Source organism: Ictalurus punctatus, chromosome 2 (genome assembly GCF_001660625.3).
Source record: "Ictalurus punctatus breed USDA103 chromosome 2, Coco_2.0, whole genome shotgun sequence".
NCBI classification, from domain to species: domain Eukaryota; kingdom Metazoa; phylum Chordata; class Actinopteri; order Siluriformes; family Ictaluridae; genus Ictalurus; species Ictalurus punctatus.
Window position 1 is genome coordinate 32,284,848 of NC_030417.2, and position 17,299 is coordinate 32,302,146.

A 17,299-nucleotide genomic window follows, 5' to 3' on the forward strand; every position below is an offset into this window, starting at 1 on the left:
CTATGATAAACTTGCTACAGGGCAATATAATGCTCATCTAGTTATTTCATTGTATGAAATTATAAAGAAACTATCACACATAAATGACATTTGGGATTGCAGATTTGTGTGAATTGTTTGGTTTTTGTAATATCATTAAATAATATAATTTTTTCCTGCTTGCATGCTTTCATTATTGCCACTTATAACCCTGTTTAATGTACGATTAATAATCGTCAAGAGTTGATCCATCATTGGAAAGTCTTCAGGATTCCTTACTTCTATCTAAAGACCATGATCAAAAATATGAGCTTGACCACCAAACTCCTGTAGCTCATTATAATATTTCTTAGAAATTAAATTAACCTTACCAAAGTTCTGTCACAAATGAGCCCTTCATCACTCAACCACTAATTCCAGCCATTCTAAAAAGATCATCTTAGAAATTTTATTAGCATATGTATTGTATCTAAAGATAGAACCCCCAGATCCAGGACTGAATGTTTAAGTTATAAGAAAATATTGCTTTAAAACATTTCTCTCTCTCTCCTTTTCATTTTAATCATGAAATGCTACTGAGACTACTGGCACATGCTGCAATTTAATCACTTACTTTGACTTTTAGCTGAATGGAGAGAAAGAACATCAAAAATTTATTTTGCTAATAAATGCTCAGCTTTGTTTAGCAGTCGGGTCTGTTCGTTTTGCATATCTGACTGCCACAACTATCAGAATTAAAGTTTGCACAATATTAAGTCATACTGTGATAATTATATACTCAAATATCACAGTTTTTCATGTGCATACAAATTCCTATTTTCAAAGTCAATGGCGGACACTATGGCAATGGAAGTAATAAATTATTTGGCTAAACATAATGCTAGAATGCTAGATTATTTTTAAATGGGCTCATTTAAAAATTTTAACAACACTGACAAGCTCTGTTTCTCTTTAAAACGTTCCGCTGTCAGTGTGATTGATGTCATGACCTCCATCTCAAATAAAAAACTCTGACCTTACATGCAAAAGTATTTACTAATCCAGAAAATCCAGAAGTACACAAGTACATTAAACAGACCTATCTGTGAGTTTGACGACTACGGGAGAGGTTTGTAAAATCCAAACACTAGTTGTAATAGGAAACTCGGTTAGTTTTAGGATTCAATAATGGTCCTGCTCTGAACCCTGTTCCTGGAGATCTAATTTCCTGAAGACTTTAGCTCCAACCATAATCATGCCCAGCTGGCCATCTAATCATTGACTTAAGAAGTTCTTGATCAACTAAAACAGGTGTGTTAGATTTTGGCTGGAGATGAAACCTGCAGGAAAGTAGATATCCAGCAACAGGGTTGGTGTCCACTGGACTACAATAGTACTGAAGTATGCAATTTGAGACACAGCTAGTTTCTTTAGTGGAGGTAGATGGACAGAGAAATGTATTTTTTTGTTGAACTATGCTAGTCCAGTATATCAGGATAGTGAAAATCATTTAAATGTGGCTTACTCAAATGTGTCTCTCTATAACATTTCAAAAGAGTGAGTTTCTCAATTTTTTCTCCAGTAGTTAGGGAACCCCTGCTCTAGCATAAGTGTAACACTTAAACAGTCAAATCTAAAGCTGTTTCTTCATCAAGGCAATGGTCAGAACTGCAGGTTACTTTGCAGTGTTTAACTGGCTGGGGAGGTTACCATGTTACTATGCTGAAGACACCTCAGGAGGCTTATCCCACAGACAAAATACAAAATGGTGGGTTAATATTTATCATGACAGGCATCTCATTGATTTGGTGAGATGCAGGTCTTCTAAAGGGCTAGGACATTTCTTTCACTGGCAGATCATTGAATAAATAAACAAGCCTCACTGTGTGAATGCTTAATCTGCAATGTTTAGTGGTTAGCATGTTTGCCTCACACCTCCAGGGTTGGGGGTTTGATTCCCGCCTCCGCCCTGTGTGCGTGGTGCTTGCATGTTCCCCCTGTGCTTCAGGGGTTTCCTCGGGGTACTCTGGTTTCCACCCCAGTCCAAAGACATGCATTGTAGGTTGACTGGCATCTCTAAATTGTCCAGAGTATGTGTGAGATTGAGTCCTGCCTAGTCCCCTGCGATAGGCTTAAGGCTCCCCGCGACCCTGTGTAGGATAAGCGGTACAGAAAATGGATGGATGAATACAATGCCTTTTCACCATTATTTCATTTTACTTATTTTTTTCATGCTGAGACAACAGACAGTAAGAATGCATACTGAATAATATTTTTGTTCCTGAATCATTTTCTGTTTTGCTTTCGAATACAAAAAAAAATGCACATTTCATCTTTATCCCTTTGTTGCTATTGTAGTTAAGAATATCATAGGAAAATAAGCAACAATGGCATGGTGTAATGCGGTCTGAGCCGCAGTTGAAGTGTTTCCTGAAGTGTTTCATTCCTCTTATACCAGAATAATTTGCCTGTGATTGCAACTTTATTATTAGTTAATGAACAACATCATATTTTTTTATACTTTTTATCCATTTACAGTTAAATTTAATGTTTTGGATTGTCCATGGCATGCCATGTTACTGAGACATCAGAAAATCCTCTGTCCTGATGATTTTCCATGGCAGAAAACGTCGGGGTTACGCATGTAACCCTGTAACCTGAGAAGGGAACTTCGACGTTGCATTTAGCATAACAGTATGGGGAACGCCTTGCGCGCGTGACCGGTATCTGAAGCTTGTGTAAAATCATGCCTCTACTTATAGGCCTGCCATGATCAGGTGACGTGGCAATTAAGCGCGTCGCATGATTATATATATATATGGCACCTGTGAACCACGCCGCCAGCCTCTATTATCTGAAGCGAAGACGCAATTCACAGGCCTGCCCTGGTATCACAGTGCTATGCAACGTCTCGTTCCCTTCTCAGGAAACAGGGTTATATGCGTAATCCCGACGTTCCCTTTCAAAGGGAACTTCGACGTTGCATTTAGCATAACAGTATGGAAACGGGAATACCCACTCCATCATACCGAGGGTACGGCCTGTTCAAAAATACCCAAGCCCGAGGGTCACTGCAAGACACTCGAGCCCGGGGAGGAATGAATATCCAGGCTGTAACAACAAATGACTGTGTGTGGCGTAGACCACCCTGCAGCTGCACACACATCCTGCAAGGATACCCCTTTGGACAAAGCCTTCGAGGAGGCGACCGCCCTAGTGGAATGAGCTCTTATGCCCAGAGGCAAGGCAAGTCCACGTGTCGTAAGCCCTAGAGATTGCTTCCATTATCCAAGTAGAGATGTGCTGCTTTGACACAGCATCACTTTTCCCGTCGCTGCCAAAGCAGACCAATAGCTGCTCCGACTTACGCCACTGGCCGGAGCCGTGGACGTAAGTACAGAGAGCCCTTACTGGACACAGCAGGTGCATCCTCTCTTGTTATGGTGTGAGGAACAGAGGAGGGTTAGAAAGCCTGTAACACCACAGGGTGGGCAGCCGATGTAGGCACTTTAGGAATATAATCCGGCCTAGGATACAGGAAGGCCTTGACTAATCCAGGGGTAAAGTCAAGGCAGGAAGGGAGAGCTTGTAGACCTCCCACTCGCTTGAGAGATGTCAGGGCCAGTAAAAGAGCTAACTTTAGAGTCAGAAGCTTCTCAGAGGCGGACTCTAAGGGCTCAAATTGGGCCCTTGACAGACCTTCCAAGACCACAGCAAGGTCCCAGGAAGGTATGCATGGCCTGCAGGTGGGCCTCAGCCGTCTGACACCACGCATGAACCTCGAAGTTAGAGGATGTTGCCCCACAGAGGCTCCATCAACAGGGGCATGGCTGGCCCAAACGGCAGCCAGGTAACCCTGATTGTAGAAGGAGCCACCCTGGTGAGAAACGTTCTTGTAAGAACTCCAGGACTGTAGCTATTGCGCAGTTCACTGGGTCTAGCTTACGTTCCTCACACCACAAGACAAAAAGCCGCCACTTGAGCGCATACAATTTCCTTGTGGATGGTGCTCTAGTGTTTAACATAGTCTCTACCACCTCAGTTGTGCGACCAGAATCTATGAGCTGGTGCCCCTCAGGGGCCAGACCCACAGTTTCCATAGTTCTGGCCGAGGGTGAAAAATCAGCCCTCCAGCTTTTGAGACAGTAGATCCACCCTAAGGGCTCAAACGGGGCACCCGACAGACCTTCCAGGACCACAGAAGGTCCCAGGAAGGTATGCTCAGCCTGCAGAAGGGCCTCTGTCGTCAGACACCACGCATGAACCTCGAAGTTAGAGGATGTTGCCCCACAGAGGCTCCATTAACAGGGGCATGGCTGGCCGAAACAGCGGCCAAGGAACCCTGGTTGGAGAAGGAGCCCACCCCGCTGAGAAATGTTCTTGTAGGAGCTCCAGGACTGTAGCTATTGCGCAGTTTACTGGGTCTAGAGTGGATCCCTGTGGAATCTGTTGGAATCTCCCAAGGAGTGCCATCTCACAGGGATATTATCTCTCAGAACCATGTTCGAGCTGGCCAAAAAGGTGCTACTAGCAGACTGTCTTGGTGAACTCTCGCTAGAGCTTGTGGGAGCAGAGCGATGGGGGGAGCAGCATACAGATGTTATGTCGGCCACATGTGTGGACTCCAACCCAAAAGTCTCCCAAGATCCAGCTTTATCTTGTTCAGTGTTGATAGGATTGACACTACGCATGTTGGGGAAAGAAACACCCTCATCGTAGTAGAATCCCATAACCCCTAGAAAAGTTGTCCACTGCACCGGGGAAAGCATACTTTTCTGAGATCCAACCTGAGCCCCAAGCTCTTCATGTTGGTGAGAACAACATCTCGATGTTGAACCACCAGCTCGATCGTGCTAGAATTAACCAGTCGTCCAGGTAGTTTGGTACACAGATGCCCTGGAGTCCCAATGGAGCCAGAGTGACATCCATGCACTTTGTGAAGGTGCGAGGGGATAAAGCTAGCGATATTCCTATGTGGAAATATGCACCTTTTAGATCGATCGCCCCAAACCAGTTCTCGGACTGAATCTGTGGCACAATAAGTTTGAGCGTCAGCCTCTGAACCTGTATGTCCGAAAAGTACGGTTCAGATGACGCAGATCTAAAATTGGCCGCATACTCCCACTTTTTTGCGGAACAGAAAATAATGGCTGTAAACCTCCCTCCCTTCGGGAACGGGGTACATGTTCTATGGTCCCATTGTCCAAAAGGGAGCTTACTTCCTGCGCTAACGCCGGGCTCTGGTCTGGGCTGACTGCTGTGGTAAGCACACCTGTGAACGGGGGGGTTCAAGCTATACCTGGACCCGGTAACCCTTTCTACGGTAGGCAGAACCCATGGAGACACATTTGACAGTAGTTTGCACGCTGCCCGATGGTCTTTTAGTGACATTAACTATTCCACATTCTATTGGAGGGAAGAATCAGGTTTTCGTTGCCCTGTGACAGCTCGCTTTCCAGAGAACACTGAAAACTTGGGGACCGCCTTGGCTAGGGGAGGCCCTACAGTAGCACTGGGGGCTACCTGCCCTAACAACCTCATGTCCCTCAGGACCACTCTTCTTTGCCTGCTTGGCCTTTATGACCATTCTCAGATCAGGCCTAGTAGCAGACTGCGACTGTGGCCGACCAGTTCCCCTGGCTGTCTGTCTTCTGGGTCTCCCTCACACTAGTGCTGGCTCAGGCTCCACTCGTGGATGCCCGGGTGAGCTCGAGACAACAGGGAAGGAACTGGCTTTTTTTGAATGCCGCTATATGTCGAGCTCACTCAGCAGGTCTGCTTGGTAGGCCTGCAACCCTGTCATTGTCTGCAGTGACCCACCAGCAAGACTACTACTACATAGGCTTGCCCACCAATGCCACAGTGGCCTTACATCGCTTAGATGCAAGCCGGCCCCCGTAATTACCTGCCGTCTGTGGAGAGAGGTAGCTCGCAAGCGCCTCCTCCACCTTGAGCATAGCTAAATAGCCATGCCGTTCATTCCCACAATGGCCGCATAATCCAACATCGTGGGCTTATGAATATGGCTTATGTGTGGTTTTCCCCCAGAAGCCTGAGATTTTGTCAAACTTCTGGAAGACAGGCGAGTTTCTGCAGTATGAGGGATTTACTTTCACTGAGTAATCACTTTAAACAGCTCTTTATATGCTGCTCTCAGTTTTTAACACATCCTTCTAACTCTTCGGAGTCAGAGAGGAATTATTACCTTTTGGCTTTCCATAGCGGAAGGAGGAGTCGCGACGAGAGCTCCAAAATCCAGCGGAGAGCCGAACCCGGAAGACAGAGCAAGAGATAGAGCAGCGCTCGTCTCCGGCTCCTCTTCCGGATCTATAAGAGAGATCCCCCGAACCTGAGACGGCTGGCTGCGCCGGCAGAGGCCGGCCCAGATCCGCGAGGCTCTGAAATCCGACTCGCTTCGGCTTCCGTTTTTTTTTCGAGAAGAGCGCGAGTCGCGAGTCGAGCTGCTTAATGTAGGCGTTACCATGCGCAGCCTCTCGAGGCTGCCATCGCATACTACACCGCTAAAACTTCACCCAGAAAGTGTGCACTTTTCCCCGTGATGAAACGGGAGCAAGCCGTAACACACTTCTTGAATTCTTTCTCGTTCATTATTTACCTCTCTTTTCCTCTAAAAAAAAAAAAAAAAAAAGCACGGAAAAGTTGAGATTTTGAGAAATTACCGAGTAGAAATGACGCGTTTTTGTCACACAAACAACAGACATGCAGTCTCCCTGAAGATAATTAAGCTGGCGGCGTTGTTCACAGGTACTATATATATATATATATATATATATATATATATATATATATATATATATATATATATATATATATATATATATATATATATATCTCATGCGACGCGCTCAATTGCCACGTTACCTGATCATGGCAGGCCTATAAGTAGAGGCATGATTTTACACAAGCTTCAGGTACTGGTCACGCGCACAAGGCGTCCCCCATACTGGTATGCTAAATGCAACGTCGAAGTTCCCTTTGAAAGGAAACTTACTGGTAAAGCACTGATAATGGAGACTCCTGCCGTAAATGTTTGATAAACATCTCCTCACAAAAAGGTTCACCATATCAATGACTATACATTTTTCTTTCTTAAACAATGACAACTTTATGTCTGTTGATTATTAGGCTTAGAATATGTGTAAGTTAATAAATCAAAGTTGTAATACATTGGTTGTTGTTTCTATAGTAACAGAAACAACGACATATTAGACCTTACATTTATTTTCATTTACTAGCTTAATTAGAACAAGGACATTCATTAAATTCATTAAAGCCAGCACTACTCTCAGAGCTGCTGTTATAGAAAATGAATTAACACCTTCTGAATCATCATATTTGATATATATTTTTCATGTAATAGTCCAGCACTAAGTGCTAATAAACATTTGTACATTTAGTGCAAATGTATCTTGTTTCCTGTTTTCACTAAGTATACCTTGCATAAAGTGACATCTTAAGCTTATACAGTCTGTCATGAAGAGTGAACTTGGCTAGTGAAAGCTTGTCTTTAAATACTCAAATTTCATGGCTTTTGTGCACAAGTTGTGTATCACTCTATTGTATAGATGTTCTTACTCATAATCTTACTCACCTCTTACTCATTCTTAACTATAAGAACTACATCAACTCAGAGCAAAAGCTGTTTTATTAGCTCATGTAGCAATCCATGTCTTAATTTTAAACTTCAGTAAAATGGCCAAATTGCATTGAGCAACAACTAAGCACGGCTCAGAGAAGAGAATATTATTTGCCAACATGTTCTTTCTCTGATCTACCTTCCTATATATCGGTCAAACATTTTCCCCATAGAAAAACACAGCACACAGCTGCCTTCCCCATTATGCCCTCACTAGCTGAGGACACATTTAAAGGTCACATGGAAATTGAGCTGACATTTTGCTTAACTCCCAGTAGGAAACTCATGTAATCCAAAAAACATAACCTGATATGTTATTAGTGCCTTTTTTTTACCCTCATCATAGTGTGCTCTTGAACGTTTTAATTATCACTGTGGAAGTGTGTACAGTATTTTAATATAAGCTATTGTTCTGTTACGTTATGAATTGATCTCTATTAGTTCAACAGCCATAATCCTTAGCAGGGGTCCGATGACATACAGACAAGGTAAATTAAGGAAAATCCACCAATAACCAATAACACTAATAACAGAGGTACAGCTCTAAAATGAGAACCAGATATAACAAGGCTCAGAGCATACAACACAGGAAATAAATATGTAAAACAAATGAGGGGAAATAAGCTACAGGTGAGTGTAATTAGGGAAACAATGACAAGATGGAGGTGAAGCCAGAACTGAAAACCAAAACAAAACAAAACAAAAGTACATGGTAATCTTCATCATGGGAAGCATGACCCATGCCGGGCTGGTGAGCTTGCGACACCTGATGGACAGCACCATGTTATTGTGTTTATGAATTATAGTGTTGTGAAGTTAACAGTTAAGCCTCGTAGAGCTGAACTAGTGTGAATAATGCCAGAATTTTTCAAAAATATTGGTTAACAGTTTCCTACATTACCCAAACTGCCGTTCGACTCACCTTCTCATAGTGGCACAAATGGGATTCAGCCCTTGCGCTCTGTATGTATTCATCCATTTTCTGTACCGCTTATCCTATACAGGGTCATGGGGAGCCTGGAGCCTATTCCAGGGAGCTCGGTACAGGGTGCCAACCAATCACAAGGCACACACTCGCACATCCATTCACAAACAGATGCCAATCAGCCTACAACGCATGTCTCTGGACTCGGGGAGGAAAACGGTGTATGCGGAGGAATCGCCTTAAGCACAAGGAGAACATGAAACTCCACAAACAGGGCATAGGCGGGATTCAAATCCCAACCCCAGAAGTTTGAGGCAAATGTGCTAATCACAAAGCCATCCCCCACCCCGCAATGTATCTCTACGTTATATTTAGTGAACACTTTGTTCGTTTAGTCTATTTAGCTCTCTCTATTCCACACTGCTCAAAACAGATCAGCTTCCAAAGCTTCACTTTCATGCTAATATCGTCGTCAACACCATAGCACTCATCATCACATAAACTCGCCAATCCAAGTTTCCAGAATAACTCAACACAGCTGCATTGTGTATTGCCATTGCAAATACATTCTGGAGCTTTGAGTCCAGCATTTACTGACTGCAATATTTCTACATTGGATTTCTCATTAACATAACATTGAATATTTCTAGAAAAAAATTTAGGCGCTAACAGTGAAACCTGGCCGTTATCCCTTATGTTTGAGATCATTAAATGTCATTGTAACTGCGCTAGCAATGTCACCTTGTCATGTCAGAGAGGCTGACAAAGCTCATAATGCTAACTTCCCACAGGAATAACAGAAATATAGCAGCAGCCAACAAATCAGCAAAAGAATCATTAAACACATTACAAATATTTCAATATAAACATTATCTGTGTGCTTCCAAGAATTTTTCTTAACTTATCCAATGAAGCCTTGGAGAGCCTTTTTTTTTCTATACTAAGCCTATACTGTATTTGAAGAGAAAAATTGTTAAAGTTAGTGTAAAAACGTGTGCATTTCAGGTAAATCATAATTCAGCTGTGCCGTGCAGTCAGAGCTTCAAGACTCTAGAGATTTTCACACACTCAAATGTTTGAAATGCCAAGGACACCTCAAAGCCTCTGCCTACAAGAATAAGCTTGATGGATTCTGGTACATACTTATGGCTTCCTTTATTACCTCAAAGCCTAAGGAAGCAAAAGAACATGGTGTTCTCTCATTATGATGCAAGCTGTATTCAATTGATTGAAGATTGATGTTTCATGCATTTCTTTTTTATATACATATATAATACTCAATCTAGGGCCATGCAGAGATCCTTAGGGGGATGGGTGCTCAAAGTTGAAAAAGGGAACATGGATCAAGATTCTAAAATCCCAGCATGTAAAAACTACAACATAACATGTTGAATAATGGCAATGTTTGAGCAGAACATAACAAACCAAACCATGTTATATGATTAAAGTGGAATTTATCAAATTATGCTACAATTTTTTCAAGATAACTCAGTTGTACACTGTTAGGCCATTAGAGGACAGGATCAGCATTTCCTTCTTTTAAAGCATCTTTGTACTAACTACAGAAGGAACAATAAATATGTAATATCTTGAATAATAAAAATGCCCAATTTCAACACACTATGTGTTTGAATAAAAATTCTTGCTACAAAAGATAGATTATATAGACTAATGCAAAAGCTACAGCTATCACAATTCCCCGTTCTTAGCCCACAGTTCAGAGCGGATAAGCACTGCTTTCTTGTTGTTTTATTTCAAATTCATTCATTGTGCTTCTGTTTGTTGTGACATATGGCTCTGTCCTGTCATTGGTGTATTTTCCAATTGTGTTCACCTGTTCTCTGTTTAGATCATACGTTTTTCTATTTATACTCTGTTGTGCCTTTGTCTAATTGTGAAGTCTTGCCATGCCATTTGTTTGTTAAGTCCAAGCTGTTTTTTGCTTCCATGTTTCCTGGTTTTGACCTTGCTCATGTTTTTGATTTCATATAATGGATTGCCTTTGTGTGATGTCCACCTGGATTCTGACCCTTGGTATCCACTACAACAAAGATTCATAGATTTCTTTAAATTAATATCACATCGATCTTGCATTTGCATCTTGCCTCTCACTACCACTCCTTACAACAACATTGAAAGCTTTTTATTGCTAAAAATGTGTGAAGTATGCATCTAAGCTAACAACCTTTACTAGCCCAGGGAAATAAAACTATACATACAACATACATACAGTTGAAAGTCAGCCCAAAATATTTTAAACACAGTAAACTCACCCTACACCCACCCACCCCCCTTCAAATATTTTGGTTTGGGTTGTGTCTCTTGGGTCTGTACTGTAATGGCAAGTCATGAGACTGACAGAGAAACTGTCACTCAGAAATTGAGTTGAGTTACTCAGAAATGATTGTAGACCTCTCTATCTCTCCCCAGGTCCGTTCAGCTGTTCGGAAGCGCTGGCACCGCTGGCAGGACAAGCACTCAATCCGGGCACGGGTGGCACGGGCCATGTCCATTCCCACCTCACCTACCCGGGTCAGCTTCCACAGCATCAAGCAGTCATCCGCTGTCTGATCTTAACTGATCTCGAACACCACAACTTTCCTTTTAGTGCACTCCCCCTACCCTCCATTGCTAAGCAAACCCAGGGAACAGCTGCAGTCCAAACAGGGTATGAGACTTTCAGTTGAATAACTCCCCAAAAGCGGTGTGCCAATGTAGACACAAGTTCAAGACTCGTCTACCAGGGTATTGGAGAAAAGAGAGATGGTAAGAAGAAATCTGGAGCAGGAGATACCCTCTGATCAAGTGAGGGGGGGGGGGGGGGGGGGTGGTGAGAATTGATCATCCTCTAAAGAAGAAAAGGCTAGAAATTCCAAGCTCCAAAATGACACTGTGGTGGGACCTGTCTAGTTGTAAAGGTCAAAGTTTAATTTAATTACTCTTTTTGCGTGAGGGGTTTTTTGGTCAGAGACTGCTGGCTCAGCTACACCGGTCAAATCCGGATAAAGTCGTATCAGGATGAAGCCTGGAAACATTATGGAGAAGTCTGTCAAATACCTGCAGCTTCAAATCAAAGTATTTGGTGAACTTTGATGGTGGCACACTTTCCATGAGGTTATAGATGGAACATATCTATTTAGGATAAATATTTTTTGTTGTTATTAGAGAGCTGAAGTATTGTATGTCAAAATGGGTATATGTTCAGAGAATATATGAACCATCTCTCAAATATAAAATGATTGCAGCTTTCTCAGTCTGCTACCCTTTAACATAAGGAGACATTTTAAACATGAATACTCAGTTGAGTCTTTTTTGCTCTCTTCAGTTCAGGGATTCCGACATTCAGTTATCACAGACAGGGTACAGAAATTTGTTAAAACACCACCCTTTCTAATATCACAGCTGCTCAAATGTTTTCCCACAATTTGTACCATTCCATTTGCCAAGTTAAACAAAGAGATTACCTAAGATGGTAGTAACTACAGTCAACCACAGAACCTGTCATATTGCTTGTGAGGTTTTTTAAGTATCCATTCGTGAGGACCAATAATATGAAATGTCAATGAAATGTCAATGAAAACAAACAAATATGGGGCGCATGGTGGCTTAGTGGTTAGCACGTTCACCTCACACCTTCAGGGTTGGGGGTTCGATTCCCGCCATGGCCCTGTGTGTGCGGAGTTTGCATGTTCTCCCTGTGCTTTGGAGGTTTCCTCCGTGTACTCCAGTTTCCTCCCCCAGTCCAAAGACATGCATCGTAGACTGATTGGCATGTCCAAAGTGTCCATAGTGTATGAATGGATGTGTGAGTGTGTATGGGATTGTGCCCTGCGATGGATTGGCACCCTGTCCAGGGTGTACTCCACCTTGTCCCTGATGCTCCCTGTGATGGGCTCCAGGTTGCCTGCGATCCAATAGGATGGATGGATGGATGGATGGATGAACAAATATGATTATCCCTTACATGGTCCCCCTATCACTGTATTGTGGGAATCTCTTGGGTTTCTTTCATTACAACACTTTCAAACATATACTATAAGAGATAAGTCCTACTTGTACAAATAGTCATCTGTATTTTAGCACACTGTGAAGTTTAGGCCTATGTGGTATATCTTATTTACAAACTATCTCTACCAAATTTGGACCAGACTCAAAGAGCAAGAGCAAAAAGAAGCAAACACTGTCATGTCACTGCTTGGCGATTATAAGGTTTTAGAGTAATAATTAAAAATATATGTTTTGGCAAAAAATGAACAAACTGTTTGAACCAAGAAAAAAAAATCCTGTTAGATAACATTTTAAGAACTTTAACCCAATGGGCAACTGAGTATATTCAATTGCAATCCAGCTTCCTGTTTACATACAGTTTCATTCTACAAATTACCAGCAGGCAAACAAGGTGCATACAAACCTGGCAGCACTAGAAATAAGAAAAGGCAAGGAGAACCGGCCAAGGCTTCTCCAAAAATAACCCAAACCACACCAAAACATGCAGAGGCGTGTGCGAGGATTTGTTTGTGCTTTAAATAGACTCAGTTTCAGTGTTCCAGCTTTAAAGCCCTGTCAGTTTTTACATAATTTGAAACACAGTTTGACGTTGATCACTTGAGCTTCTTATACAGAAAGACACAAAGTGCCAAGCAAAAGAAGGCAGCCATTGTGTTAATTGTGGAGAGGATTTTTCCAGGGCAACCTCTGCAGTGTTTTTGTGATAAAGCATAGTGATAAAACATTTAGGAGAAATATATGAGATGGCACAAGATTAAAGTTGCCCTGCCGCAGGGAACTCAAATTCTAATCCAATCTCTGCCATTGGGAGAAAACTGTAGAGCTGTTCAAATCAGTAATAAGGACAACATCTGCAGACACCATTCAAATTCCTCTGAATTCTCAAAATTGTCTAACCTTGGGTGACAAACCTTGGCCGGAGTGAGGAAAGGTTCACTTAGAGCAGTTCTTTGTGCTGTAACCCTATGTTAACACTGTCTCCCAAGTGAAGTGACAGCATGACATCCAACCATTTACTGTCTATGTACATAGGCGTCGATTTCAGCAACAACTACAAGAGTTGGCATGACAAGCAACATTTGAACTGAGATTTTCTCAGTTCTCTGCTAATTATGTATGACTTGGAAAAACAACAAATCAAAACAATCAGTTCAAATGAACATGTTTCTCATCAAATATGTATAGAGACAAAGAAAAAGAAAGCTTGGAGAGTAGCTCGTACAGGTAGCTTGCTTTGCCAATCTGCCAGTCAAGCTAGTATGAAACTTAGCACGTATGTAACATGCAAATCAAACAATCACATTTCACATTGAATTGTGCATTTTTTTCATTTGCATTTAACTAGTTAGCTATAGAAGCAAAATGTATAGCTACTACTGTTCTCGTGGTACAGATAACTGAGCAACCTAATACCAAATTATCATTGTGATCAAACGTATGAAAGTCTCTGTTGATATAAAATACATCTTTTGCTAGAGTTACACTTAGAAATGTGCAGAAATAACAATTTTAATGACTGACATAAGGCTGGTAGTTCTCTGGACCACTGCAACCTGATATTGGTTTCTTTTCTCAGTCTTGAATGCATTTTATCTCAATTTGGTCTTGGTCTTATATCAGTCTTTGCCCACTGCTGCTTCTTCACTGCAGTCTACAATATAATACAGTTTGGATTAGTAAACCACAGTTTGTAAAACTATGTGGTCATTTAGCAATCTTGGCCTCATACTCTTCAGTGTTGGTGTTGTCTTGGCCATGACTCAGACCATCTTGTCTAGAAGACTGCCATCTACCTTGTGCATAATTTCACAACTATAACTCGGATCTGTCCACATTTGGCTTGCGATTGTTAGACTGTTGGATGTATCATCAACGGCAAAAATGCATCAGTATTCTTTCAGCACTTTTTTGGTCTCAATCCCACTAAGTTTTATTGCATTTTGTTGGTTGTTTAAATGTGAAAGTAAGTAAGACTCATTTAATAACTATTGGTATTGGTAAAAAAGTTAAAAAGTGTAAACCAGACAGAAGAAGCAACATTAAATTTTTTGTGATGTTTTCCATTTGCGAGATTCCCCAGAAGTGCAGTAAAATGGTAGCAAGAGTTCTTTAAGTACTCTTTCAGACATTCATAGTGACGGAGCTATTACTCCAGTCCAGGAAGGCAAAACTAATATCTATTTCATTACATGATGAGACTTGCCTTGACAGATGCTGATGGATGTTTTAGGTTTTTTTGTTTTTTCTGTCATTATTATGGAAGATCATGCCAATTTCTCCATACACAAGCCCTTAAATGACATAAGCCTACACAATTATGCCATCTCTTTGGCTATCTGGTTTCCCCACTAAAGCAAGGATCTAGGCTTGAAAATACAGCTCACACATCCATGATTCTGAGCCACAGCTGACCGAGACCTGTGACTGCAAACTGCTGACACGACACTGAGCAGCATCTAACCATTGGATAATATCCAAAAAGAACTGACACTCAGGATCTATAGCATTGCTGTATTCTCCCATGTGCTACATTCGCTAGTGTGTTTGTAAAGGTGAACCAGATAAGCATGTGTGTAATTCAATAGATTCATCCATTTTCAACCTTTTACCAGAGGACGTATTTGGAGCAGTAAATTCACATTTACTTGATTAAAGAATTGGGGTACTTTTACCACATCTGTGTATATATACACTCACTGACCACTTTATTAGGAACACATCTACCTCTGCTCATTCCTGAAATTATCCAATCAGCCAATCATGTGGCAGCATAAAATCATGTAGATACAGATTCAGCTAATGTTGCTGTACTTAAACTTCAGAATGGGGAAAAAATCTTAGTGATCTCAGTAACTTTAGCCTTGGCATGGTTCTTGGTGCCAGACAGACTCAACTGAGTATTTCAGAAGCTGCTGATTTCCTGGGATTTTCACACACAACTGAATTTACACAGAATGGTGCAGGGGACACAAACTGCCAGTGAGCAGCAGTTCTATGGCTTGAAAATTCATTATTGATGAGAGAGGTCAAAGGAGAATCGTTAAAACTTATTCAAGCTGACTAGAAGGCTACGGTAACTCAAATAAGCACTCTTTAGAACCAGGGTGAGCAAAAAAGCATCTCAGAATCCACAACACATCGAAACTTGAGGCGGCTGGGCTACAACAGCAAAGGACAACATCAGGATTCATTCCTGTCAGTCAAGAGCAGAGATCTGAGTAGGCACAGGTTCCCTGAAACCAGACATTTGAAGACTGGAAAAATATTGTGTGCTCACCCCATTCTGGTGTTTAATTAACTGAAGCTCTTTACTTGTATCTGCATGATTTTATGCATTGTGCTGCTACATGATTGGACAAGTATATGAGTGAGCAGGCGTACTAGTTGTTCCTTATAAGGTTGCCGATGTGTGTGTGTGTATGAATGTATGTATGTATTTAGATAGATGCAAAAATTTGAAAAGTGTTTGGTTCATACTTGTTAATCAGACATTTGTATCAGAGCTAGGTTCATGACCAACAAATAAGTGTGATTACAATGGATCTTTTGCTAGTGAAAATAATAGCTTTCCACTAAAGCCACATCGATTAAAGGCCAGGGATGCAGTCACGGCATATTTGGTTTAATGTATCTCTTACCAAACTGCTTGGATGTCTCTTTATAAAATGTGTCCTGGCATACCAGAAATGGTTAAATAAAGATGGAATGGAATTCTCATGTTTATTACCTGGCACTGAACAGGAAAGCTGAATCAGGATTCCTTTCGTTGCCTAGTGATTCTTAACACAAAGCTGCTGCATTCTTTGATTACTGATCATCACATCCTAGCTGTTTGGCTGTGAAACATGCTGAGGAGCATCTGAGGCTCTCATTCTGTATAACATCCAAGCCTTCTTTTTTTTATTTCGTGCAAATGGTCCCTGTATTCAAGAGGAATGACAGAAACTACTGATTATAAATGAAACTAACAGAAACTATATTCCCACTTGCATAAAGCAAAGGTTATTTTCGAATATTACATCAAAGTTATAAAAAGACAAAGTCACATTAGTAGTAGTAGTTCTAAATCTTAGAAGAGTAGTAATGTTTGTATAAATAGCCCGTTTTTCGAAACTGTGAGCTGTTGTATTCTTTTTAGATTTTCTTTATATATATATATATATATATATATATATATATATATATATATATATATATATATATATATATATATATATATATATAAATTTTTATTATTATTTTAATTTTCCTCTTTTTTTTCTTTTTGTTTTTTTAGAAAGGACAGACACCAGGAAATACTACAATCCGATACTCAAAATTTCTTAGAAATTCATTTTCAGAATATTCCACCAGCACACCCAGTATGCACTCAGTTTTGGCAATAGTCATATGGGACACAAAGAAGTGTGCATTTTTTTTTTTACATATCCATCAATATCCATCGGTATCACTTACTCATGTTGTATCCACTTCAATACGATGCAAAAATATATATATATATGTATATTTTTTATGTATTGTAGTTCTGTAGAACTCCCATTTACAATAGGGTCAGTGTCTGTATCAGATTTGTTGCCCGTAGTCCTGTAGACTATATTGAGGTTTTTGCAGAATTATTTTGTTTTCTTTCTAAACCGTGTAACGCTTTGTCATTGTAGGATCACATATAAAGCGTGATTATGAACACTTTTCTGTTCTGATCTTTATTTCCATTTTAAAAAATCAAAGCTGCTGTCTTTTTTTTTTTGTTA

At 40.9% G+C, this 17,299-nt stretch overlaps 1 protein-coding gene across 1 annotated transcript in view; it reads left to right on the plus strand.

Moving 5' to 3' along the window:
- Window positions 1–16,663, plus strand: part of crhr1 (corticotropin releasing hormone receptor 1) — a 171,865-nt gene extending 155,202 nt beyond the window's left edge. The window contains exon 14 of the mRNA XM_017462266.3: window positions 10,971–16,663. Coding sequence (XP_017317755.1) covers window positions 10,971–11,111 — 141 coding nt within the window. The 3' untranslated portion in view covers window positions 11,112–16,663. The remainder of the gene's footprint in view (window positions 1–10,970) is intronic.
- Window positions 16,664–17,299: the final 636 nt, after the last annotated feature.